General features: G+C 43.3%; 1 protein-coding gene across 1 annotated transcript; it reads right to left on the bottom strand.

The window, feature by feature from the left end:
• Positions 1 to 3,836: 3,836 nt before the first annotated feature.
• Positions 3,837 to 18,110, bottom strand: LOC125113040 (lysozyme-like protein 1). The gene is made up of 4 exons (XM_047755510.1): positions 17,952 to 18,110; positions 17,376 to 17,534; positions 4,842 to 4,920; positions 3,837 to 4,050 (listed from the first exon to the last, which is right to left on the bottom strand). Exons 1-4 carry the CDS (start codon positions 18,088 to 18,090, stop codon positions 3,981 to 3,983), a joined length of 447 nt encoding a protein of 148 aa, XP_047611466.1. The 5' UTR covers positions 18,091 to 18,110; the 3' UTR covers positions 3,837 to 3,980.
• Between the last annotated feature and the right edge of the window lie 4,053 nt (positions 18,111 to 22,163).

Here is a 22,163-nt window from a genome sequence, read left to right as displayed (position 1 = left end):
GCCTAAGCCACAGCCACAGCAACGCGGGATCCGAGCCGCATCTGTAACCTACACCACAGCTCACGGCAACGCCGGATCGTCAACCCACTGAGCAAGGGCAGGGACCGAACCCGCAACCCCATGGTTCCTAGTCGGATTCTTTAACCACTGTGCCACGATGGGAACTCCCAGTTGTTTATTTTAATGTATTTTTGTTAACTAAAGGTAACTCAGGAGTAGGAGTAATAATTTCCTAATTTCAAAGGGCATTGATTGTGGAAAATTATCCAGGACAATATAGTGTGTTTTTTTTTTTTTTGGTTTTGTTTTTCTTATGGCCACACCAGTGGCATATGGAAGTTCCCAGGCTAGGGGTTGAATCAGAGCTGCGGCTGCCAGGCTACACCACTGCCACGGTCACACCAAATCTGAACCCCATCTGTGACCTATGCTGCAACTTGCAGCAACACTGGAGCTTTAACCCACTGAACGAGGCTAGGGATGGAATCAGCATTCTCCCCAACACTGTGTTAGGTTCTTAACCTGCTGAGTTGCAGCAGGAACTCCCAGGACAATGCAGTTTTAGCCTAAATTATTATTTATGGAAATGCTAAGTGAAACATTGGAGAGAGAAATAGTTGGATTGTCTGCTTAGAACTTTTAGGAGTTTTGTAAAAAGATCTATCAAATTGTAGAGCCAACCAGTTTCCCTTCACCTTGGGTTTCAAAGAACTTTCTGGACTTGGAATTTTGTTTTGTTAAAGACATTTCCCCGAGTATTTGGGGTTTTGTTTGTTTGTATGTTTTTTCTTGTGCAACAATTTTTGTTATTCAAAGCAGCAATTATTGAGAACATGATCAGAAGTAAGGAGTAAGGCACACAAGAATATAAATTTTATGCTATACAATTCAGGTACAGAAACTTGTAAGTGGAGAAAAATATTCCCTCATTATTTATTTATTTTTATATTCTCTCATTTTCATTTAGTTATTTACTCTTTATTTTTTTACGTATTTGCCCTTACTTTTCACACCCTATTAACTGTCTTATTTCAGTCCCTGTACAAAACCAATTTAAAAATAAAAAATTAGGGGAGTTCCAGTCGTGGCTCAGTGGTTAATGAATCTGACTAGGAACTATGAGGTTGTGGATTCAATCCCTGGCCTTGCTCAGCGGGTTAAGGATCCGGTGTTGCCGTGAGCTTTGGTGTGGGTCACAGATGTGGCTCAGATCCCGCATTGCTGTGGCTCTGGTGTAGGCTGGCAGCTATAGCTCCGATTCGATCCCTAGCCTGGGAACCTCCATATGCCGCAGGTGCGGCCCTAAAAAGACAAAAGACAAAAACTAAAAAAATAAGAAATAAATAAAAATAAAAAATTAGGCAGTGATAGGGCTCCTGCCATTATACTTATGGAAATAACAGCTGATATGCAGACAATGATGAAGAAAGCAACAAACAACTAAAAAAAAAAAAAAAGCTTAAACTAAAAAACTGGTAAAGAATACAAAAAGACAGACAAATGATGCCAAAAGCCCTATACCCAACCTAGCAATAATTATATTCTTGATTACGCCTGGAGACTTTTTTTCTCTCCCCAGGTCTTTGAGTGGTTGGCACAGGGTCCCATGCCCATCTAGGTCAATAACATGGTACCACTAGGTTTAATGATGCAGGAGTTTGGCTGAGACTGGGGACTGCAAGGTAGATGAATGACAGGACAGTAAGAATGAAAAACGTGTATGTATGGACTTCTACAAATGCTGATTGCTGATTTAGCACAGCCTAATGGACTCTAAAATTTTCAGACTTCCTTCAGCCAGCTTAAAGAATAATTTTTCCATCCCTACGTCAGAATTTCAAAAACTTTTTCCCCATGTTTGTAATGCCTGTTTGTTTAGATTATGTTTAGGATTATGTTTGTTTAGACATACATAAAATGTTTGTTTAGGATTATGTTTGTTTAGACATACATAAAATGTTTATATTCTTTTGGCAAGTAGTAGTTCAGATATTTTAAAGCCTATACCTACAAGTGTATGCAAGATGAGCCAACAGTAAAACCCAGGCAGCTGGCAACTAGGGAGTGTTTATGGGTTTTTTAGGTGTTATCACCAAACCCATCAGTCTGACCAGTGGGCACCTTCTAAGTGGGCAACTTATTTGCGGGCATAACCATTTTTCCAACAAACCTCAATGCAATGCATTCTCGAGGTCAGATTGCATTCGACTTGACCTAAAATTCCAACAAGAGAGCCCCACCACTCCTAACCCTAGTAAGACAGAAAACACACAAGATAAAACTCAGCAGAGCAGGAGTTCCCACTGTGGCACTGCAGAGGTATAGGTTCCATCCCTGGCTCCTAGCACAGTGGGTTAGAGGATCCTGCATTGTTGAAGCTGTGAGGTCAAAGGTCAAAGCTGTGGCTCAGATTCCATCCCTGGCCCAGGAACTTCCATATGTTGTGGGCGCAGCCACTAAAAACAAAACAAAACAAAACAAAACAAAACAAAACACTCAGCAAAGCAGAACCACCCTGTAGATAAGCCATCCCTACAGAGGGCAGAAGGCATGCTGGGAATACCTTTTGGGATCTGAGCTACTCAGCCACTGTTCCAGGTAACAAAGCATCCTTGAGATGGGTCAGTTTCTTGATCAAACTAATAAAATCTATAGGTCTAAATCCGGAAACAGTTTTGTCTTGAGGATATAAGTGTGGGTTTTGTGTTTGACAGATTTAATTTAATGGATTTTGGAATAATGTGGGGAATTTGAGGATAAAAGCTGAAAATTTATCCCATTAGAACGTCCATTATAAGTACCTAGAAGGAGTTCCTGTCGTGGCTCAGTGGTAGCAAAACTGACTAGTATCCAGGAGGACACAGGTTCAATCCCTGGCTCTGCTCAGTGGATTATGTATCCGGCAATGCCATGAGCAGATGTGACTCGGATCCCACATTGCTGTGGCTGTAGTGTAGGCCAGCAGCTGTAGCTTCCATATGCCGTAGGTGTGGCCCTAAAAAGACAAAATAAACAAACAAAAAAACTGCCTGGAAGAAGCAAAACCTTCCCTCCTGGCAGAGATGAGCTGAGCAGACCAGAAGATCCAGGACCAGGAGAAGGACTTACTGCTCTAGGACAGAGGTCAGTAAATTATGGTCCTTTCTCTAGTGCTCTCTGCAGCCTGTAAAAAAAATATATATATATATATATATATATATATATATATATATATATATATTTCCCATATATATTTTTTCTTTTTAGGGCTGCACCTGTGGCATACGGAAGTTCCCAAGCTAGGGGTCAAATTAGAGCTGCATCTGCCAGCCTATGCCACAGCCATAGCAACGCCAGATCCTTAACCCACTGAGCGAGGCCAGGGATCGAACCCACATCCTCATGGATACTAGTGGGTTCTTAACCTGCTGAGCCCCAGTGGGAACTCTGGGAGTCATGTTTTTATTTTTATTTTTATTTTGCTTTTCAGGGCCGCACCCACGGCATATAGAGGTTCTCAGGCTAGGGGTCAATTGGAGCTATAGCTGTCAGCCTGCACCACAGCCCAAGGCAACGCTGGATCCTTAACCCACTGAGCAAGGCCAGGGATCGAACCTGCAACCTCATGGTTCCTAGTTGGATTCATTTCTGCTGCACCACGACGGGAACTCCGTGGAGTCATGTTTTTAAGTGAGCAGCCCTTTCCGGGCCTGGGAGCCAGGACTCCTTACAATAAAGAAGGAGAGTTTGTTTTTTCCAGGGTTAGAACATCCAGTGTTTGACTTCTCAAGTCTTAACATGGTGTTATTCCAACATCACTGAAACTGAGTCAGGGTAAAGTCAAAACATTTCTAAGTAAGTATTTATTTGCTTAAAAATGTAGCTTCGCTTTCCCTCTCCAACTCTGAGAAGGAATGCTAGGAGGAAAGGAGACAGATGACAGGACCATTCTTACAAATCCTAGGGAGCTACTGCCGAAGCATCCTTGGCGCAATTCCAGCTCAGGAAACCTCACATCCCTTTTTCCACTCAGACAGGTCTTTGCCCTCACAATGGTTCTTCCAGCCTTGCCTAAGGGAGAGAGGGAAGCAGGAACAACCGTCTCAATACTCCCAAGTTCAAGAGCCATAGACAACTAACCCAAATAACCAGCACAGGGTTTGGTGTCATTTGCTTCAGAGACCGAAGGATTCCATCATCCTTGACTTCATAAAGACTTGCCTCTCCCTGGTTTCCTCTCATCCTCATGAGCCTCCGTGACAAGGAAACTTTTACAAGGATGGGTCCTTCAGTTCAATGTCCACATCTCTGAAAATTCGGGTTCCCCAAGCGAGTACTCTGATGAACAACACTCCCAAGAAACAGCGCTGCGGAGACGATGGTGAGCCCAGGCTAAGCCATGTCTCCTGCTCAACATGGATAAGTTTCCTGCCCATTTCTCATGGAGCTGACATGGTCATTGTCCTCTCCCAGCTAGAGCCCCCCCCCCCCAAATCTTATCCAGATCAAGAGCAAACCTGAGCTGTTCCCTCTGGCACGGACTTCCCTGCTGCTCTCCTGTTCACGGGAGAAAACACCTCCCTCTCCAATGTTTGGAAAACATTGACAAGAAAAGCAATGCAAATTATCCTGACTCCCTACTCCCCTCCCCTCCCCTCCCCTTCCCATAAGGAATCCTTCTCATAGGCTCACTGCATGTCCACACACTGATGGAGGAGGCTGCAGGACCAGATCATGTGAAAGTCGCTGGACCAATGTGCTTGTTCCCATCGCCCCATCCCCCCATCCCCCTGCAACGGTGATGAGTGGACTCACTGCAGGTCTTGCTCAGGTCGACCTAAGTCTCCCAAAGAGGCTCTTACCAATAGTTCATTCCCTCTGTCTCTTTCACAATTTTCTTGGCACAGATAATTGCATCCGTGAGGTCGTCGGTGATCAAAGCTGTGAGAGAGGAGCAGAGGGTTAGCTGAAACTGTTGGTGTGTGTGTGTGTGTGTGTGTGTGAAGCATATTAGGTTTCCTTCGCTTTTCTCACTACTTTTTGGAACAGGAGGGTCAGAAGAACTATGAGCCATATCCTTGTTTTTGTTACGCATCTTCTCAAATCAAAGTGTTGTTTCTGTTTCTAGACCGTCCACATCTTAAAGTTTCAGACTCCTGATGTTTCTGAGGAATGGACCCGTCCTGAAGGGTTTTGGGAAATGTGTTATGGAAAACGTAATAGGAAGATGTTTTTTATGTTCTAAAGAAACACACAAGTGAAACAGGACAGTCAGTGTTTTCTTTCCTTGTGTTAAATTGACATGTAAGATCTTGTTATAGGTAATTATTAAACTTTTGCCTATCATAACCTTCTGGTTTGTGCATTAACATTTTTGGCTTTTGTTTTTGTTTTTCAGGGCCCCAGGTGCAGCCTATGGAAGTTCCCAGGCTAGGGGTCGAATCTGAGCTACAGCTGCCAGCCTACGACACAGCCTCAGCCACACCGAATCCGAGCCGTGTCTGTGACCTGCACCACAGCTCACAGCAATGCCAGATCATTAACCCACTGAACGAGGCCAGGAATGAAACCCGAACCCTCGTGGATTGGAGTTGGCTTCGTTACCATGGAGTCACAACCTAAACGCCTCTCCTTTTTTTTAACCCAGGGAGTTTTTCACATGCAGAAATTGTGAAGTTTTATATCAAATACATCTCTTTGCCTTTATTACTTTTTCTATGGAACAAATCTTTTGATTGAAAAGGTGTTAACTCATGTCACTTCGCCGGAAGTGGCCTCAAAATCCTTCTCAATGCAAATGAGATGGAAAAAGGCAAATAAATAAAACAAGTCCAACATCACTTCTGTTGCAGGTTGGGTTCTCCAGAAGAAGCTGAGATGGGTTTGGGGTGCAAGGTATTTATTAGGGACCCATGCCTGTGGAAGAAATGGGTGGAAGCAGGACTGAGTAGGTGGAGACCCTAGCTGTGAGGCCAGCTCATGAACCTCACCCCCGCCCCCCCCCCACGCAACCACTTTGGAAAGAAAGTGGGGGGAGCCTAGGGGTGAATGTCGCCTATTGGAGTTGCCCAGGTTGGATCCATGAGAGACCCAGGTTTTTGTACACCTGCCTTACTCAGTCTCCACAAGAGAAGAACCTTAGGGGAGGTGCCAACAGAGTGCAAATCACACAGGGGCATTGGGAACCAAATATGCGCCCCTCTGCCCCTCCTGGGAAACCCTGGCAATGAATATCCATGCTCACCTCAACCACCAAAGACACAAAACCCCAAACCACCTGGCAGCATTTCTACACAGCCATTAAGCAAAGATTTTGTTGGAATGGGCTAACACTTGATATTGACAAGGATGCAACAAAATAGGCAATCCTGAGTGCTTGCTGATGGGACTGTGTTGGCTTCGACTTTTCAGGAAAGCCATTTAGCAGCATGTGACAAGAACCTTCCGGTATGTCTTATCTTCTCACCTAATAATGTCTCTTTCTCATTCCAGCCTAAGGAAAGAGTCTTGAATCTACACGAAGATTTCTTTCCAAAGTGGTTTGCTGTAGCTCTGTTTGCAAGGGGAAATTTATTTCCAAATGGGAAAAAAAACGAACAGCCCCATAATTACGGATGTTCGTAGTGATCAGAAGACCTCCACATAATGAACCGTGGAGCCATTTAAATCATATTTTCAGGAGTTCCCGTCGTGGCGCAGTGGTTAACGAATCCGACTAGGAACCATGAGGTTGCGGGTTCGGTCCCTGCCCTTGCTCAGTGGGTTAACGATCCGGCGTTGCCGTGAGCTGTGGTGTAGGTCGCAGACGCGGCTCGGATCCTGCGTTGCTGTGGCTCTGGCGTAGGCCGGTGGCTGCAGCTCCGATTCAACCCCTAGCCTGGGAACCTCCATATGCCGTGGGAGCGGCCCAAGAAATAGCAACAACAACAACAACAACAACAAAAAAGACAAAAGACAAAAAAAATCATATTTTCACATGATTTAATAATATTGGGACAGGCTTCCAATATATAGGTCCCAATATTGTAAAATATCTGTCTAGACCTACCCCATTCCATGTGGTAGCCATTAGTTTCATGTGACCATTTAAATGACTGATATAACTGATGAACTGATATAACTGGAACTTCAGTTCCTCCATTGCCCTCAGTACATTTCAGATGCTTTATAGCATCTGGTGGCTATTGGCTCCCGTGCTGGACAGCGCAGAGAGAGAACATTTCCATCCACACAGAAAGTCCCCTTGGACAGAATGAGTTTAGAGGAAAAAAAGATAGTCATAAATTCATTAGTATTTTAAGAAAGATTAGCTCTTACTTGCGGAGTCAACAATGGTTTTAAATCTTCACCGTATAGTTTTGAAATCTTTTATGATAGAAATGCATTATCTTGAAGGTCCTTGGTGGCCTAGAGGTTAAGGATCTGGCATTGTCACTGCTGTGGCTTGGGTTCGATCCCTGGCCCAGGAACTCCACCTGCCATGGGTGTGGCCAAAATAAAAAATTACCGAAAGAATGATAGTAGCCTAAAATATTGCTTTTTAACAGACCGTTATAATACCAAATTATTTATAAACTCAGTTGAAAGTGGAATTTTTCCTCAAGTGTGCTGGTTTAGCTACTAATTTTGTTGCCTTCTCAAATGGGCTATTCAGGAGTTCCCATCGTGGTGCAGTGGTTAACAAATCCGACTAGGAACCATGAGGTTTCGAGTTCGTTCCCTGGCCTTGCTCAGTGGGTTAAGGATCCGGCATTGCCCTGAGCTGTGGTGTGGGTCACAGACTCGGCTCAGATCCCATGTTGCTGTGGCTCTGGCGTAGGCCGGCAAGTACAGCTCCGATTAGACCCCTAGCCTGGGAACCTCCATATGCCACAGAGTGGTCCTAGAAAAGGCAAAAAGACAAAAAAAAAAAAAAATAGGCCAATGAGATGACAAATGTAGTGATGGATCTCTTTGCAGGTAATTCTAAATGTGTGTTTAAAATTTTTTTCTTCCGGTTTCATTGAGATATCATTGACATACAGCATCATATATATTTAAGGTGTTCAGCACGCATCATGAAATGACTGCAATAAGTTTAGTAAACATCATCACATGTAGCTACAAAACAAAATCCTATTGGCCAGGAGAAAATTAACAAGATATGTGATAGGAGTTCCCTGGTGGTACAGCAGGTTAAGGATCAGGTGCCATCACTGCTGTGGTGCAGGTTCAATCCCCGGCCCAGGAACTCCCCAATGCCGAGGGCACGGCCAAAAGAAAAAAAAAAAAACACAAATGAGATCTATGATAGATGAGTGATAGCAAATTGAGGCAACAAATACAAATTCCCTAGCATTGGGTTTACGGTGAAATAAAGCTTTGTTAGAAAAAAAAAGTCTTTTGCCTTATTTTTAGAAAGATAATTGTAATGACAACTATTACTATTTGCAGATCTTTATTGAACATGTACCCTATGTCTGGCATGTGCGAAGTCTCTTCCTGCATTATTTCCCTCAGATTATATTATTATCATGATCACAGCAACTACTATCCCTATAACCTGAGGTCACACCCCTAATACGAGAGTCTGCAGTCAAACCCAGGGCTAATTCTTCCAACAGAGTCTCAGCTCAGGTAACCGCTGATAGAACACAGTATGCGGAAGAAGTTGAGAAGAACAATATAAATACTTCATTAACTTTTCACATAATTATTTATTAGGAGATTATCCAAACTTAGGTGCTTGGTATCTAATACATGTTCGAATTACCTAGAAACACTTTATTTTGTGTGCATAAATTCTTTTTTCTTTTTCTTTTTAGGGCTGCACGTGGGGCATATGGTAGTTCCCAGGCTAGAGGTCAAATCAGAGCTGCAGTTGCAGGCCTATGCCACAGCCAGGGCAACACCTGATCAGAGCTGCATCTGTGGCCTATGCCTCCGGTTGCAGCAACAACAGATCCTTAACCCAGTGAGTGAGGCCGGGGATGGAACTCATATCCTCACTGACATGATGTCAGGATGTCAGGTTCTTAACCTGCTGAAATGGGCATCAATTCTTGATAAGCGCTGGGAAACTGGTTTTTGTGACTGACAGGGGTTGGGGCCTGTTTCCCAGGGAAACTGGTTTTTGGGACTGACAGGGGTTGGGGCCTGTTTCCTGGGAGAATCGGGTTCCCTGGGGTCCCCAGGGATGGAAGAACACACATTATACACAGTGGGGAAGACACAGAGGATATTCTGTCATACTCGTTTTAGCTCACCAGTGAATCCCAACACGGAGCGTGAGTCTCACGTTTGGGGTGTGACAGGTGCATCCATTGGAGATGCCTTGTACAGATTGGTGGGAGAATTAGATGCTGTGGGCCCATGTCCTACAGAGTGTGTAAGGGATTTGTCAATGTCATATTTTTTCCAGCATTTTGCTGCCTGAGATGTTTTAAAAAGTGTGAGTTGGGAGTTCCCCTCATGGCTCTGTGGTAAAGAACTAATATCCATGAGGATGCGAGTTCAATCCCTGGCCTCACTCAATGTGTGAAGGCTCCAGCGTTGTCGTGAGCTGCGGTGTAGGTCACAGATGAGGCTCGGATCTAGCATTGCTACAGCTGTGGTGTAGGCTGGCAGCTACAGCTCTGATTTGACCCCTAGCCTGGGAACTTCCATATGCCACATGTGTGGCCCTAAAAAGCTAAAATATATATATATATATATTTTTTTTCTTTTTCTTTTTAAAGTGCGAGTTGGACGTAACTCTGAATGTCCTCAGGAAAATATGCTAAGAGAACTGGCGGCTGGGAATTAAAGAACCAGGTGCAGTGTTGAGAACAGTGAGACCGCCACAGGGGGGCAGCAGAGGGGCAGGAATGAGTTCAGCGTCAAGGACCCGCGCCAAGGAAAGCTTCTGCTCAATTTACTTCAAACAGACAGTTCAGTCCAGTGAAACGCAGAGAAGGGAAGACAGGGTGATGCTGACCATCAAAGCGTTATTCAAAGAAATCATTTATTCTCCCCTATCCAGCGGCAGAAAACAGCAACCATCTGCGCAAAAAGAACTAGTTCTTCTCAACTGAGTTCTACTGCCAAGTCTCTCTTCCCAGCCTCCTCTGACCACTCCCCTCTCCGAAACATCACTGCCATGCCTGCCACATGCATCTTATCGTCTCTGAAGTGACAACGACCAATGCAGATATCAGGCTGATATGAGAAACAGAGATTAACATGAGTGGGCTAGACTACCACAGGAGGCAGTAATTCTTTTCTTTTCTTTTTTTGGCTGCACCCACTGGCACATGGAAGTTCCCCGGGCCACCGATGGAGACCCAGCCACAGCTGTGGCAGCAGTGGATCCTTAACCCACTGCACCGGACTGGGGATGGAACTCTCACCTCCACAGAGACCTGAGCCTTAACCTGCTGTGCCACAGCGGGAACTCCAGCTATTGTTTTCTTTTTTTTTCTTTTTTGTCTTTTTGCCATTTCTTGGGCCGCTTCCGCGGCCTATGGAGGTTCCCAGGCTAGGGGTTGAATCGGAGCTGTAGCTGCCGGCCTATGTCAGAGCCACAGCAACTCAGGATCTGAGCCTCGTCTGTGACCTACACCACAGCTCATGGCAATGCTGGATCTTTAACCCACTGAGCAAGGCCAGGGATGGAACCTGCAACCTCATGGTTCCTAGTCAGATTCGTTAACCACTGAGTCAGGACGGGAACTCCCAGTTATTGTTTTCTTAAACATCTCTTATCTTAATGAGGGACTGTGTTATTGAAGGAAAATAAAGATTGCTCTTTTATTATTATACGGATGTGTGTATACATAGATGTGTGTGTGTGTGTGTGTGTGTGTGTGTGTGTATGTTATGTCCAAGTAGTTGGGGAAAGTTTGGCAGCAATCTTAGGGATAGGATTTGGCCTGGGAATAAGAAGAGGACAAGGGAGAGGGGGAGGGTGTGGGATGGACCGGGGAGTTTGGGGTTAGTAGATGCAAACTATTGCATTTGGAATGGATAAGCAACGAGGTCCTGCTGTACAGCACAGGGAACTATATCCAGTCACTGGTGATGGAACATGACAGAGGATATTATGAGAAAAAGACTGTGTATATATGTATAACCGGGTCACTTTTCTGTATAGCAGAAATGACCCAATATTGTAAAGCAACCATAATAAAAAAATTAAAAAAAAAAAAAAAGACAGGAGGACAGAGTCCCAGTGGAGCGGCCCGTGGTGCGTACACATAGGAGACCTCAGGTACCTTGCAAACACTCTCTAATGCTAACTGGGTCCCAGATTTCCGTGACGAATGTCCCCACTTCTGCAATGCAAGGGACAGAATGACAGTCTCTAATTACAGCCTCTCTGGCCTGAGGCTGAGGGAGGCCAGTCATGGAGGGTGATTAGGATTTAAAACCAACATCCTGGTTTCTATTTTAAAGCTGTCCCTAAAAATCCCATGCCCTTTCTGATGAGAAAACAGATACGAGTGTATCTTCACTCTAACCATGCACCATCTGACATTTTATTTTAGTATTCAAATTTTTTTATTATAGTTGATTTAAAATGTTCTGTCAATTTCTGCTGTACAGCAGTAACCCAGTTATACAAATATGTACATTCTTTTTCTCACATTATCCTCCATCCTGCTCCATCGCAAGTGATTAGATATAGTTCCCTGTGCTGTACAGCAGGAGCTCATTGCTCATCCATTCCAAACATCTGACATTTTAATTTCCTAGAATCCATGGTTGTCTCGCAGATATGCATTTGTCCCAGACTTCCTCTTTCTCTTCTTTTTTTTTTTTGGGGGGGGGCTGCATCCATGTCCGTGGCATATGGAAGTTCCTGAGCCAGGGACTGAACCGGTGCCATAGCAGCATCCTGAAGTGCTGCAGTGACAATGCTGGATCCTTAACCTGCTGCACCACAAGAAAACTCCTGTCCCAGACTTCCTTAATTGCAACTGCTTCTGACAAACTGCATGCAACGTCGGCATGGCGGTAGTGAGGTAACAGAATTTCTCTCCTCCTCTAAACAACTGGATGACAAGACAAAACATGAGAACGTTATTTTCAGACCTTGGACAACAGGAAGGGGAGAATCCTTGAGAGATGGACACCGAATGAGGTGAAGCTTGTGGTTGCCGTGACTATTTGCCTCGAGGCCCTTTCTAACCCCGGAAGGTAGAACCCAGGCTGGAGGTGGCCATTTGTGCGGAGGAGACAAGAGGTCAGAGGTCAAGACAGTTGGATGTTGTGGAGGGAATCCCTGAAAAGAAGGGGTTGCTGGGAAGGAGGTTGCCAGAACTCTCCAGGGAGGTGCCAGGGGGTCTGAAGGCCAAACTGGGCAACCACGTGAGACTAGTCAGAGAGCAGTTGCCGGAGACCTGACCATGAGACCAGGGCTGATGTGGGGCTGGAAACATGTGGTGTCTACTGGCCAGAGGAGAGAGACTCGGCTGAACCCTGGGATGTTCAAGAGACCCTAAAAGCTAAATGCCTTGATAGTAAGGCCAAACTAGCCCTACCATAAAGACTCCTTGAGAACTTCCTTGACCAGAATCCACTGCTGGTCAAGATGAAATTCTGTAATCTTTAAAAGAAGATAGCATAATTTAGACCTTCAACAATGCAACATACACGATGTCTAATAGTTAATAAAAAAGCCGTCACAGGAGTTCCCGTCATGCTCAGCAGTAACGAACCTGACTAGTATCCATGAGGATGCAGGTTCAATCCCTGGCCTCGCTCAGTGGGCTAGGGATCTGGCATTCCCATGAGATGTGGTGCAGGTCGCAGACGCAGCTCGGATCTCAGATGTGGCTGTGGCTGGCAGCTGCAGCTCTGATTGGACTCCTGGCCTGGGAACTTCTATATGCTGCAGGTATGGCACCCCACCTCCACAAAAAAACAAAAGTATATGTATATACAGATATATATAAAACAAAAGTATATATGTATGTATATACATATTACATAGTGTTTTATATATTTATATATATAAAACAAAAAACACATGTATAAGAAAAAGTATACATGTATACTTTTATACATGTATATATGTATGTATATACATATTACATAGTGTTTTGTATATTTATATATATAAAAGTACATATATAACATATTACAGTGTTTTATATATATAACATTACATAGTGTTTTATATATTATATATATAGCAAAAGTATATATATATGTAACAAAGGTACATATATATGTGTGTGTATATATAACATATTACATAGTTTTATATATTTATATATATAAAAAAAGTATATATATATATATACCATATATGTGTATATAACATATTACATAGTGTTTTGTACCACATAAGACAGAGCTGATGTAGGCACAGATGGGTGACCATCTTATAAACAGGCGGCATAAAATTACAGTACTGATAAATACGATACAGTAAATGTATTTTCTCTTCCTTATGATTTTCTTAAAGGACTTAAGAGTACAGTACATATATATGTGTTAACCATCTGTTTATGCTGTTGGTAAGGCTTCTAGTCCACCGTAAGCTATCAATAGTTACATTTTGGGCAAGGCAAAAGTTACAAGCAAATTTTTAACTATTGGCGGGAAGGTCAGTGCCCTCAGCCCCCACATTGTTCAAGGGTCCACTCTATGATATGTGAAGTGGTACAATGTTATTTGAAGGTAGAATGTAATGCATATAGTAAACCTTAGAGTGACCACTAAAAATAAAACAGAAATATAGCTAATAAGTCAATGGTGGCAATAAAAGAGGATACTGAAAAATATTCAATTCATCCAAAAGAAGGTGGGGCAAATTAACCAAGAAGAGATGGGTAGATGGCATACATAGAAAACAAATAACAAGATGGTGGGTTTTGAAGTAAACATATCAGCAATTACATTAACTATAAATGATCTAAATCAAGGTTCAAAAAGCTATGGCCCACGGGCCTACCCTCTATTTTTGTACATGAAGTTTTTTAGAACACAGTCATGCCCATTCATTTACATTTTTTTTTCTTTTTTCTTTTTTTTTTCTTTTTTTTTTTTTTTGTCTTATAGGGCTGCACCCGTGGCATATGGAGATTCCCAGGCTAGGGGTCTAATCAGAGCTGTGGCTGCCAGCCTACACTACAGCTCACGGCAACACAGGATCCTTAACCCACTGAGCGAGGCCAGGGATCAAACCCAAAACCTCACAGTTCCTAATTGGATTCGTTTCCACCACGCCAGGACAGGAACTCCCCTCATTTACATATTGTCTGTGATTGCATCTGTGCTATATGAAGAGTTGAATAGTTACCAAAGAGACAATCTGAGGCTTATAAAGCCTGAAATATTCATTATCTGTCCTTTCAAGAAAAAGTTCCCTGGTCTAAATATTCCTTTTGAAAAGCAGATATTGTTGGATGAATATAAAAGTGACACCCGATTGTATGTAGTCTATAAGAAATTCACTCTAAAAATAAACATACGAAAGATATTGATTTTTTTTTTTCGGTTGATGGTTTTATTTCCCTGCATAATCTCCGCTTTCAACACATTACTTTTTTTTTTTTTTTTAGGGCTGAAGTTCCCAGGCCAGGGGTCAAATCAGAGATTTACTTGCCAGCCTACACCACAGCCACAGCGATGTGGGATCCAAGCCACATCTGTGACTTACACCACAGCTCACAGCGAAGCCAGACCCCTGACCCAATGAGCGAGCCCAGAGATCGAACCCACATCCTCATGGATACTAGTCAGATTTGTTTCTGCTGCGCGGCAATGGAAACCCCCGCAATGCATTACTTTTATCTGGCTTTTGTTGTTGTTGGTCTCATTTTTTCATGTCAGCGACACTCTTGTGAAGCCTAGTGATCCTTAGTTTCTCTGCATTTATTTAAGAGAGGGACCCTGAAAAAATGAGGTGGTGATTTTTAACTATGCACCTCAGAGTAGGGAAATCTATGTAGCTGGTTCACCAAGAGGCTCCATTCATAATCTTTAGTTATTCCTTTTTCATCTGGTTGGATTCCCCAGGACAGGATTTGCTCTTCTGGAGAGTCAAGGCTGGCTGCCATCATTCTAGGATTGGAGTGGAGGAAGGTGGCCAGGACTATAGAAACTTAACTCAACCTTCAGTGTGGAGTTCTCCCTCTCAAAAATGTGTGAGATCCCTCAGTTGAGACTGTGTCCGCTTATCCTGTCCAGGAGAGAGATCTCCAGCATCCTGACAAGGCCAGGGAGGTGCAGTCCATAGATGCATGGAATCAGGAAGGGAATCAGCAGCTCTTTAATTGGATTTCCAATGGATCATCCTTGTTTTCAACCTGCCTTCACTCCAGTTTCCAAAGTAGCTGAGGCTGCTGACTTCTGAGCCCTTTGGGGATTCTGTGGTTGCTTCTCAGCTCTCCCACGGTCAGTTTAGGATTCAGATTACTCTAATTGCTAAATTCATCACCACTTGTCTTGCTTTCCAGCTTCTAACAATACACACATGTCCAACCGCCATGTTTAGCTGGACGACTCCACTGGGAATCTCTTAGGGAATGCTAATGAGATTGACCAGGAAAGGGAGGGGCAAAGGGAAGAGACTGAATGTTTTAGCCAGGGAGATAAGAACTGAAGATGAGGAATAGCTATAATCATTTTCAAAATGTATTAAGTTGCTCTGTATAAAACTGAGAAAATTTGTTGTGAATAAATGCAGGAAGGAAAACTAGGATTAATGGAAGAAAGCTAATAGGAGGTCTATTTTGGCCCAACAAAATAATATTCTACATTAAGGGTTGACGGACAACTCAGGAGGTAGTGAGCATTCTACAGTAATGTAGGGTTAGTGTGATTTATTAGGTAAATTAACATACTATTTAATTATTCATAATTCACATGTAGGTACTGATTATCTTGTGTGTGTCCAAGAGAAATCAAGTCTTTATTTCCTGCTTCTAAGGATTTGCCATTGACTATTTAATGACTCCCTGTCTTCACCCTTGCTCCTTATTCCTCCACTCAAACATTTAATGGCTAATTTTTGAATTTCAGCAATGACTATAGACCCTTCTAGGCCCTGAGGGCACATCAGTGATTGAAATGGATAGAACTCCTGCCCTCATGGAGTTTATATTCTAGAGGGAGAGCAGACAAAACAATTATTTACTTGGCTCTGTCCTTCTGTGGTTGAGTGGCTCTTGCATATTCTTCTCTATCCCACCAGCCATGACCATCCATTCCAATTGGGATAAAAATCTTTCTCTTCAACAATTGCAGTGGCACTTAAACCACCTCTTCTTTAATCTCTCTCACATCCTGCTGGCAGATTTGTTTTCCTGAATCATCAGCTGACCTATTCTGATTTCCTGTGCAGTCAGAAATCTGCACTCGCTTCTAAGCCTGACTCCCAAGTTCCTTCACAGTCAGGTTGTAACTAACCTTGCCAATGACATGTCCTGTTATTTTTCAGGCACTTTTTTGCTTTTTTGGTATCCTTACCTGGAATGACACTTCCCTACCTTTGCATTCTAAACCTTACCTATCTTCTGTCTTCCGAATATCATTGTGTCCACAGAACTTCCCATGACTTTTTTTCATAATAGCTCTTTCTTCTGAAGCCCACACCTGTTTACAGTCATGTATCTAATTTTGTTTTCTTCCCTAATACCAAAATTCATGTCTGACATGTTCTGCTATGCTCAATTCCAGGTACACATATATTGCTTAGGAGATTGAAATATAAGACATGGATGTGAATTCTAGCATCATTTCTCTTGTTTAAGTGTGATGTGAAGTGTATTTATTTGTCTCATTTTGTGTAAAGGAGCATAAACTGCATCCTTTGAGTGAATTGCTTATGGAAAGCAGATGGCAAACAGCTCTCTCCTTCTCAATGAACATATTTTTTGTGTGTGCTTTTTAGGGCTGCACCTGCGGCGTACGGAGGTTTCCAGGCTAGGGGTCGAATAGGAGCTACAGCTGCTGGCCCACACCACAGCCACAGCAATGCCATATCGGAGCCACATCTTCGACCTACACCATGGCTCACGGCAATGCAGGATCCTTAACCCACTGAGCGAGGCCAGGGATTGAACCCGAAACCTCATGGTTCCTAGTCTGATTTGTTTCCACTGTGCCATGATGGGAACGCCTCAATGAACATATTTAATGTCTCTGCATGAAAGGGTAGCAAGGTCATTTGTTCAGTACCCTGGGTTTGTAGAGTGGGCTTCATAAAAACCACCCTAGAAGGAATAAGTCGTATTTGGATATGTATGCTATAGGGCAGTGAGTGTTAACCTCCAGGAACTGTTGCATAATTTATAATAATTTATTTACAGACCTACTTGCATACCTCGACTCCAAATTTTGTTTAAAGCAGAGGATGGGTGGATATTCCACAATCCCCTTTCCTATCTTTGTCCCTGAGGAGGTATTTGTGGAAGTCAAAAGCATACCTGAGCAGGCTACGTGGCAGTGGTTTTTCTCTTGCAGCTTCTCACGTCTGCACCATGTGTAACTGTTGATCTGAAAAATGCCATAGTCTGTGCTGCCATCCTCCAGGTTTGTCTGAGCCGTGGTGTTGTAGTGGCTCTCATAGTAGGCCATGCAGATCCCTAGAGGAGAGAGAATACATGTTTTATACACGTTACAGCCATCTCTGCTCCCCACAAACCTTGTGGAGGATCAGGGCAGGTGGTTCATCCAGGGTGGCACACCTAGTCAGTGGGTGAGTCTGGACCACACTAAACATGAGGTCCACCCCCTATAGTGCCCACAAGAGTGACATTGTTTTCCCCTCCCCTTGCTGGTGCCATTCACACAGGACTCCAGGAGTGGGGATGGGAGATGCAGGAGGCAGGAAAGGTGTCCCCAAGAGCAGCAGCTGAGGACATGTGTCTAGCTTGCCCCCATCTCTGATGGAGCAGAGCCTGGACAAGCTGGGGACAAACTGAAGAGGCTGTGGATAGGGCCTTTGACATCTCAGGGGAGAGGTCCAGGGCAGAAAGAGAACAGGAAGGGAGAAATCTCACAGTTTCCAAGGCTAAAGCCCCGGTAATTATCCAGGCCAGCCCTCGAAAATATTTTTGCCAGTTTACAGCGAGTGTAGATTTTAGGCTCAATGACTGTGATCAGGCAGCCCATCAGGGCCAATATTCCAGTAGCCTTCATCCCCAGGCCTGTTGGAAGCAGAACCTGTCAAAGAGGAGAGACCAGGTCAGACAACCTTGTCCTGATTGCCAAGACCAAGTTTGTCACCAAAGAGATCTTTAAAATCTGCCAGCAGAGATGTTTTCTGTCACCTTTGATCATTCAGAACCAGCGTCAGGGAAAGACAAAATACAGGGAGTATACAGTACATGGAATGAGTGAGTGCAGCTCTCTCGCCTTAACACTTTCTACATGGTTACTTTCAAGTAAAGGCTACCTTCCTGGGACTGGGCATGCAAAGAAATTAACCCTCATTTCCTGATGGAAACCACAGAGGGTGCTGCAATTCTAGGATTCCCATTGTTAAGACTACCAATGGAAAAATAGAATACAAAGAGGTAAGTATTCCCTCTACTCATGGACACAGACATCTCAATTCCACTCAGAGATGAAACATACATGGTTCTGCTTGGACAATTTTAAGATTTATTGCTGGGGTGGCGCCTATGGAAGGGAGAAGATTTAGCACCTTATCTTCCTTCTATTCCCTTTTCTTGATACTTTTCCACATGTGGGAAGGTTGCTTCAAAAATATCAGTGTGATAATGGCAAATGCAATGTTTTTCTGGATTTGTCCGTCACTGTTTCATGAGACCTCCTAAAAGTCTGGTGTCAACTGGGAAGCAAAAGGGGATGGATGGCAATGGGTCAAAAGAGGAGAAAAATGTCGGTGGTGGGGGTAGACAGGGCAGAGAGAGGACCCCCCCCCAGAATTATTTAAAGTGAGAGGAGGCTCAAGATGCCCATGTCTTGTTGGTTACTGGTTTTCCAGAAGCACTTCCTCTCTGGAGGTCATCTGTCTTCCTCACATAGAACAACCTTACTGGAATAAGGGTGGGGTGAAATTTCCAATAACCCCTCTTGACATTGAACCTGATGTTCATACACATTTTCATCCAGATCATTTTCTTCCCCTGCCTAGAAGTTTCTAGAGTTATTAGTTTGTCCTCATGGAGTGAGGTTTCCCAACTGAGAGGTGAGCTAAGGAAGGAATTGAGTATTCACCCAGGCTAGAGGGAGAATCAATACACGGGCTTTAAAAATGCAGCTCTCTCTCCTTTTAAAAAATGGTACCTACATGTAAGATGGGGTATTTGGAACACATCCTGGTGAATAGTAAGAGTCAGCCAACTAGGTCTGTGTTTGTAAGTGAAGTTTTATTGGGCCACAGCCACACCTATTCAGTAATACATTGTGTATGGCTGCTTTTTGCAGCATTGAGTGGTTGTGTTAGAGAATTTACACAGCTCTATTATTTGGCCCTTTCTAGCAAAAGTGCCTGATGTATAGCAGTGAGCTATGACCTAGCATCTAACCAGGCACCAAGAGGGAGACCAACAAGGCTTGTGACAGAGCTTACAAATTCAGTTGGTTTCCATCCCTTCTCTTAGAATCATACTGGTCCCAAACGAATCAAAATAAAACAAAACCCACAGCATCAGTAGCCCCAAGTACAGTGTTCTGCCTCCTGCAAGCCGGGGGGTTGCCATGGCTGTTCTTTGGTACAGGTGGCTTCATGAGACTAACTTAGGTCTTATTAAAGAGGCAGATTCCTGGTACCTGCCCCAAAGACATCCCTCAGGTGATTCAGGGGGAGAAGAGCTGCTTTACTTACTCAGGCAGTGATTGGCAGCTCACACGAGCTTCCTGCATCCAATGATTCTTACAGAGCCATTCCTGATTCTTACAAAGTCACAAGTAATCTTGGCCTCGACCAAGGACCTTTCTTTGGAGTTTTAGAGAAAGAAGAATTCTTAACTCCTTTGTCTCCAAGTGTCTAGAGATTCTAGAATTCTATTTCTTGGGACATAGGTGAGAACTACATTCTGGGCCTTTCTGCTTCTCCTTTTTCTTAATTTCAACAGCTCTCCACACTACTCAACTCCACTGGGGCCTCCTCACCAGGTGAGAGCTCTTCTCTAAAGCAGCAGTCTCCAAACTTTATCACAAATCCCATGAATGGACCATGATGGAAAAAAAATACGAGAAAAATAATGTGTCTCTATGTATGACTGGGTCACTCTGCTGTACAGCAGAAATTGACCCAACACTGTAAATCAATGTATGCTAATGAAAATAAAATAAAATAAATAAAAAGAAAATTAAGTGTGTATCCCCAGCAGGTATATATTAAATTATAATCTCGTTCATGTTCTTCTGTACTAATATGTTACATAAATCATAAGCATATACAAAAGAAAATTTGAAAAAATGATGAGACAGAGGTCAAATTAACTTTTAAAAGTTGTATTAACAGCACCAAATGTTTTGCTAACAATTGAATGGCTATTATTGATAAAATACTTTTAGTGGTATCAAAATGCTTGAAGGGATTCATTAGTTTTGAAAACTTTGCTTTAACACTTTATAAATCAATAATTAAAGGGGGTAATTTCAAGATAAATTCAGTTCTATTCTCAGATTTTTTTTTTTTTGTCTTTTTAGGGCTAAAACCCGGCATATGGAGGTTCCCAGGCTAGGGGTTGAATCAGAGCCACAGCTACTGGCCTACACCGCAGCCACAGCAGTGCCAGATCTGAGCCACATCTCCAACTTATACCACAGCTCCCGGCAACGTGGATCCTTAACCCACTGAACGAGGCCAGGGATTGAACCTGTGTCTTCATGGGTCCTAGTCACATTTGTTTCTGCTGAGCCACAATGGGAACTCCCATACTCAGATTTAATGGACATTTGAAATTAATTCTGATTGTAACATGGAAATGCCAAGCTTGCTGACACATTCTCCTGGGGAAGGATGTCTGGTTGTCTCCAGTTTGAATGGTTATGAATAAAGTTCTGGAAGCACGGGTTAACTTCTTTTTATGTAACCCTAAGTTTTCAACTCACTTGGATAAATACCTAGGAGTGGGCCTGTTGGTTTGCTGGTTAATTCTGTGGTTGAAACTATGAGACTGTTTTCCGAAATGACTATACAATTTTGATGTTGTTCCAACAGTGAGAAATGAGAATTTTTGCTGCTCTCCGTGGGCACCATCATTTGATTTTGTCTGTTGGATTGATTTTAGCTATTTAATAGGTGTAAAGTTGTATTTCATTTTGGTTTTAATTTACATTTCCCTAGTGACAAAAGACGTTGACCATTTTTTTTTTCTCTCTCTCTTAAATTTTAGGGCTGCACCTGCAGCACATGGAAGTTCTGGACCATGGGTAGAATTGGAGCTGCTGCTGCCAGCCTACACCACAACCACAGCAACATGGGATCCAAGCCACATCTGTGACCCACACCACAGCTCAGGGCAATGCGGGATCTTTAACCCACTGAGCAAGGCCAGGGATGGAACCCGCATCGTCATGGATACTAGTTGGATTTATAACCTGCTGAGCCACAATGGGGTTTGACCCTTTTTTATATACAAGTTACCATCTTTCTGTTGGATTCATTTCTGATGCACCACAACAGGAACTCCCTAAATATTCTTTTTTATATTCTTTTCCGTTATGGTTTGTCTCAGGACATTGACTAGAGTTCCCTGTGCTATACAGTAGGACTTTGCTGTTTATCTACCAAGCAAGATCCTGAGGCCTTCCCAGAGAGGACCCCTAACTCGTGTTCTCCACCTGCCTTTTGATCTATAGAAAAACTTTAGTCAAAGAACCAATTTAATCAGAGAAGTAAAAAAAAAAAAAAAAAAATACAGAGAAAAGAAGAAAACAGTAATAATAATTCAGCCATTCAACAAAGTCAAGGACCTTCAGTTCTTCAAGGACTATAGATAATATTCTGAGCAATGTCCCTGGAGCTGTTTGCAGGTGCTGAAGCCCCCACCCAATGGAAGAAGTCTGCCCACAAGCACGTAGACCCCTTGACCAGTTGGAACCAGAATGTTGATGCCTTTGACTCCCAATGACCTCACCACCCGCCAGTCAGGAAAATATCCATGATCTGACCACACCCTGCTCCTCAAACACTGACTCCACACTGCCCCCTGGGGGAGGGCCATGGTCCTTGAACGCTAGGCTGCTGTGTTCCCCTCTTTGCCTGGCAATTAAAGCTACTTTTTCTGTTTCCT

This window comes from Phacochoerus africanus, chromosome 12 (genome assembly GCF_016906955.1).
Source record: "Phacochoerus africanus isolate WHEZ1 chromosome 12, ROS_Pafr_v1, whole genome shotgun sequence".
Taxonomy (NCBI): domain Eukaryota; kingdom Metazoa; phylum Chordata; class Mammalia; order Artiodactyla; family Suidae; genus Phacochoerus; species Phacochoerus africanus.
This window is presented reverse-complemented; position numbering and strand designations above follow the sequence as displayed.

What these genes read in the sequence shown, in the direction of transcription:
- LOC125113040 (XM_047755510.1), bottom strand. Translation starts at nt 18,090, where the DNA reads ATGAAGGCTACTGGAATATTGGCCCTGATGGGCTGCCTGATCACAGTC. An exon ending in GGGCTTTAGCCTTGGAAACT is followed by an intron (nt 17,535 to 17,951) that starts GTGAGATTTCTC and finishes TCTCTCCTCTAG; the next exon opens with GGATCTGCATGGCCTACTAT. An exon ending in CTGCCACGTAGCCTGCTCAG is followed by an intron (nt 4,921 to 17,375) that starts GTATGCTTTTGA and finishes CCTCTCTCACAG; the next exon opens with CTTTGATCACCGACGACCTC.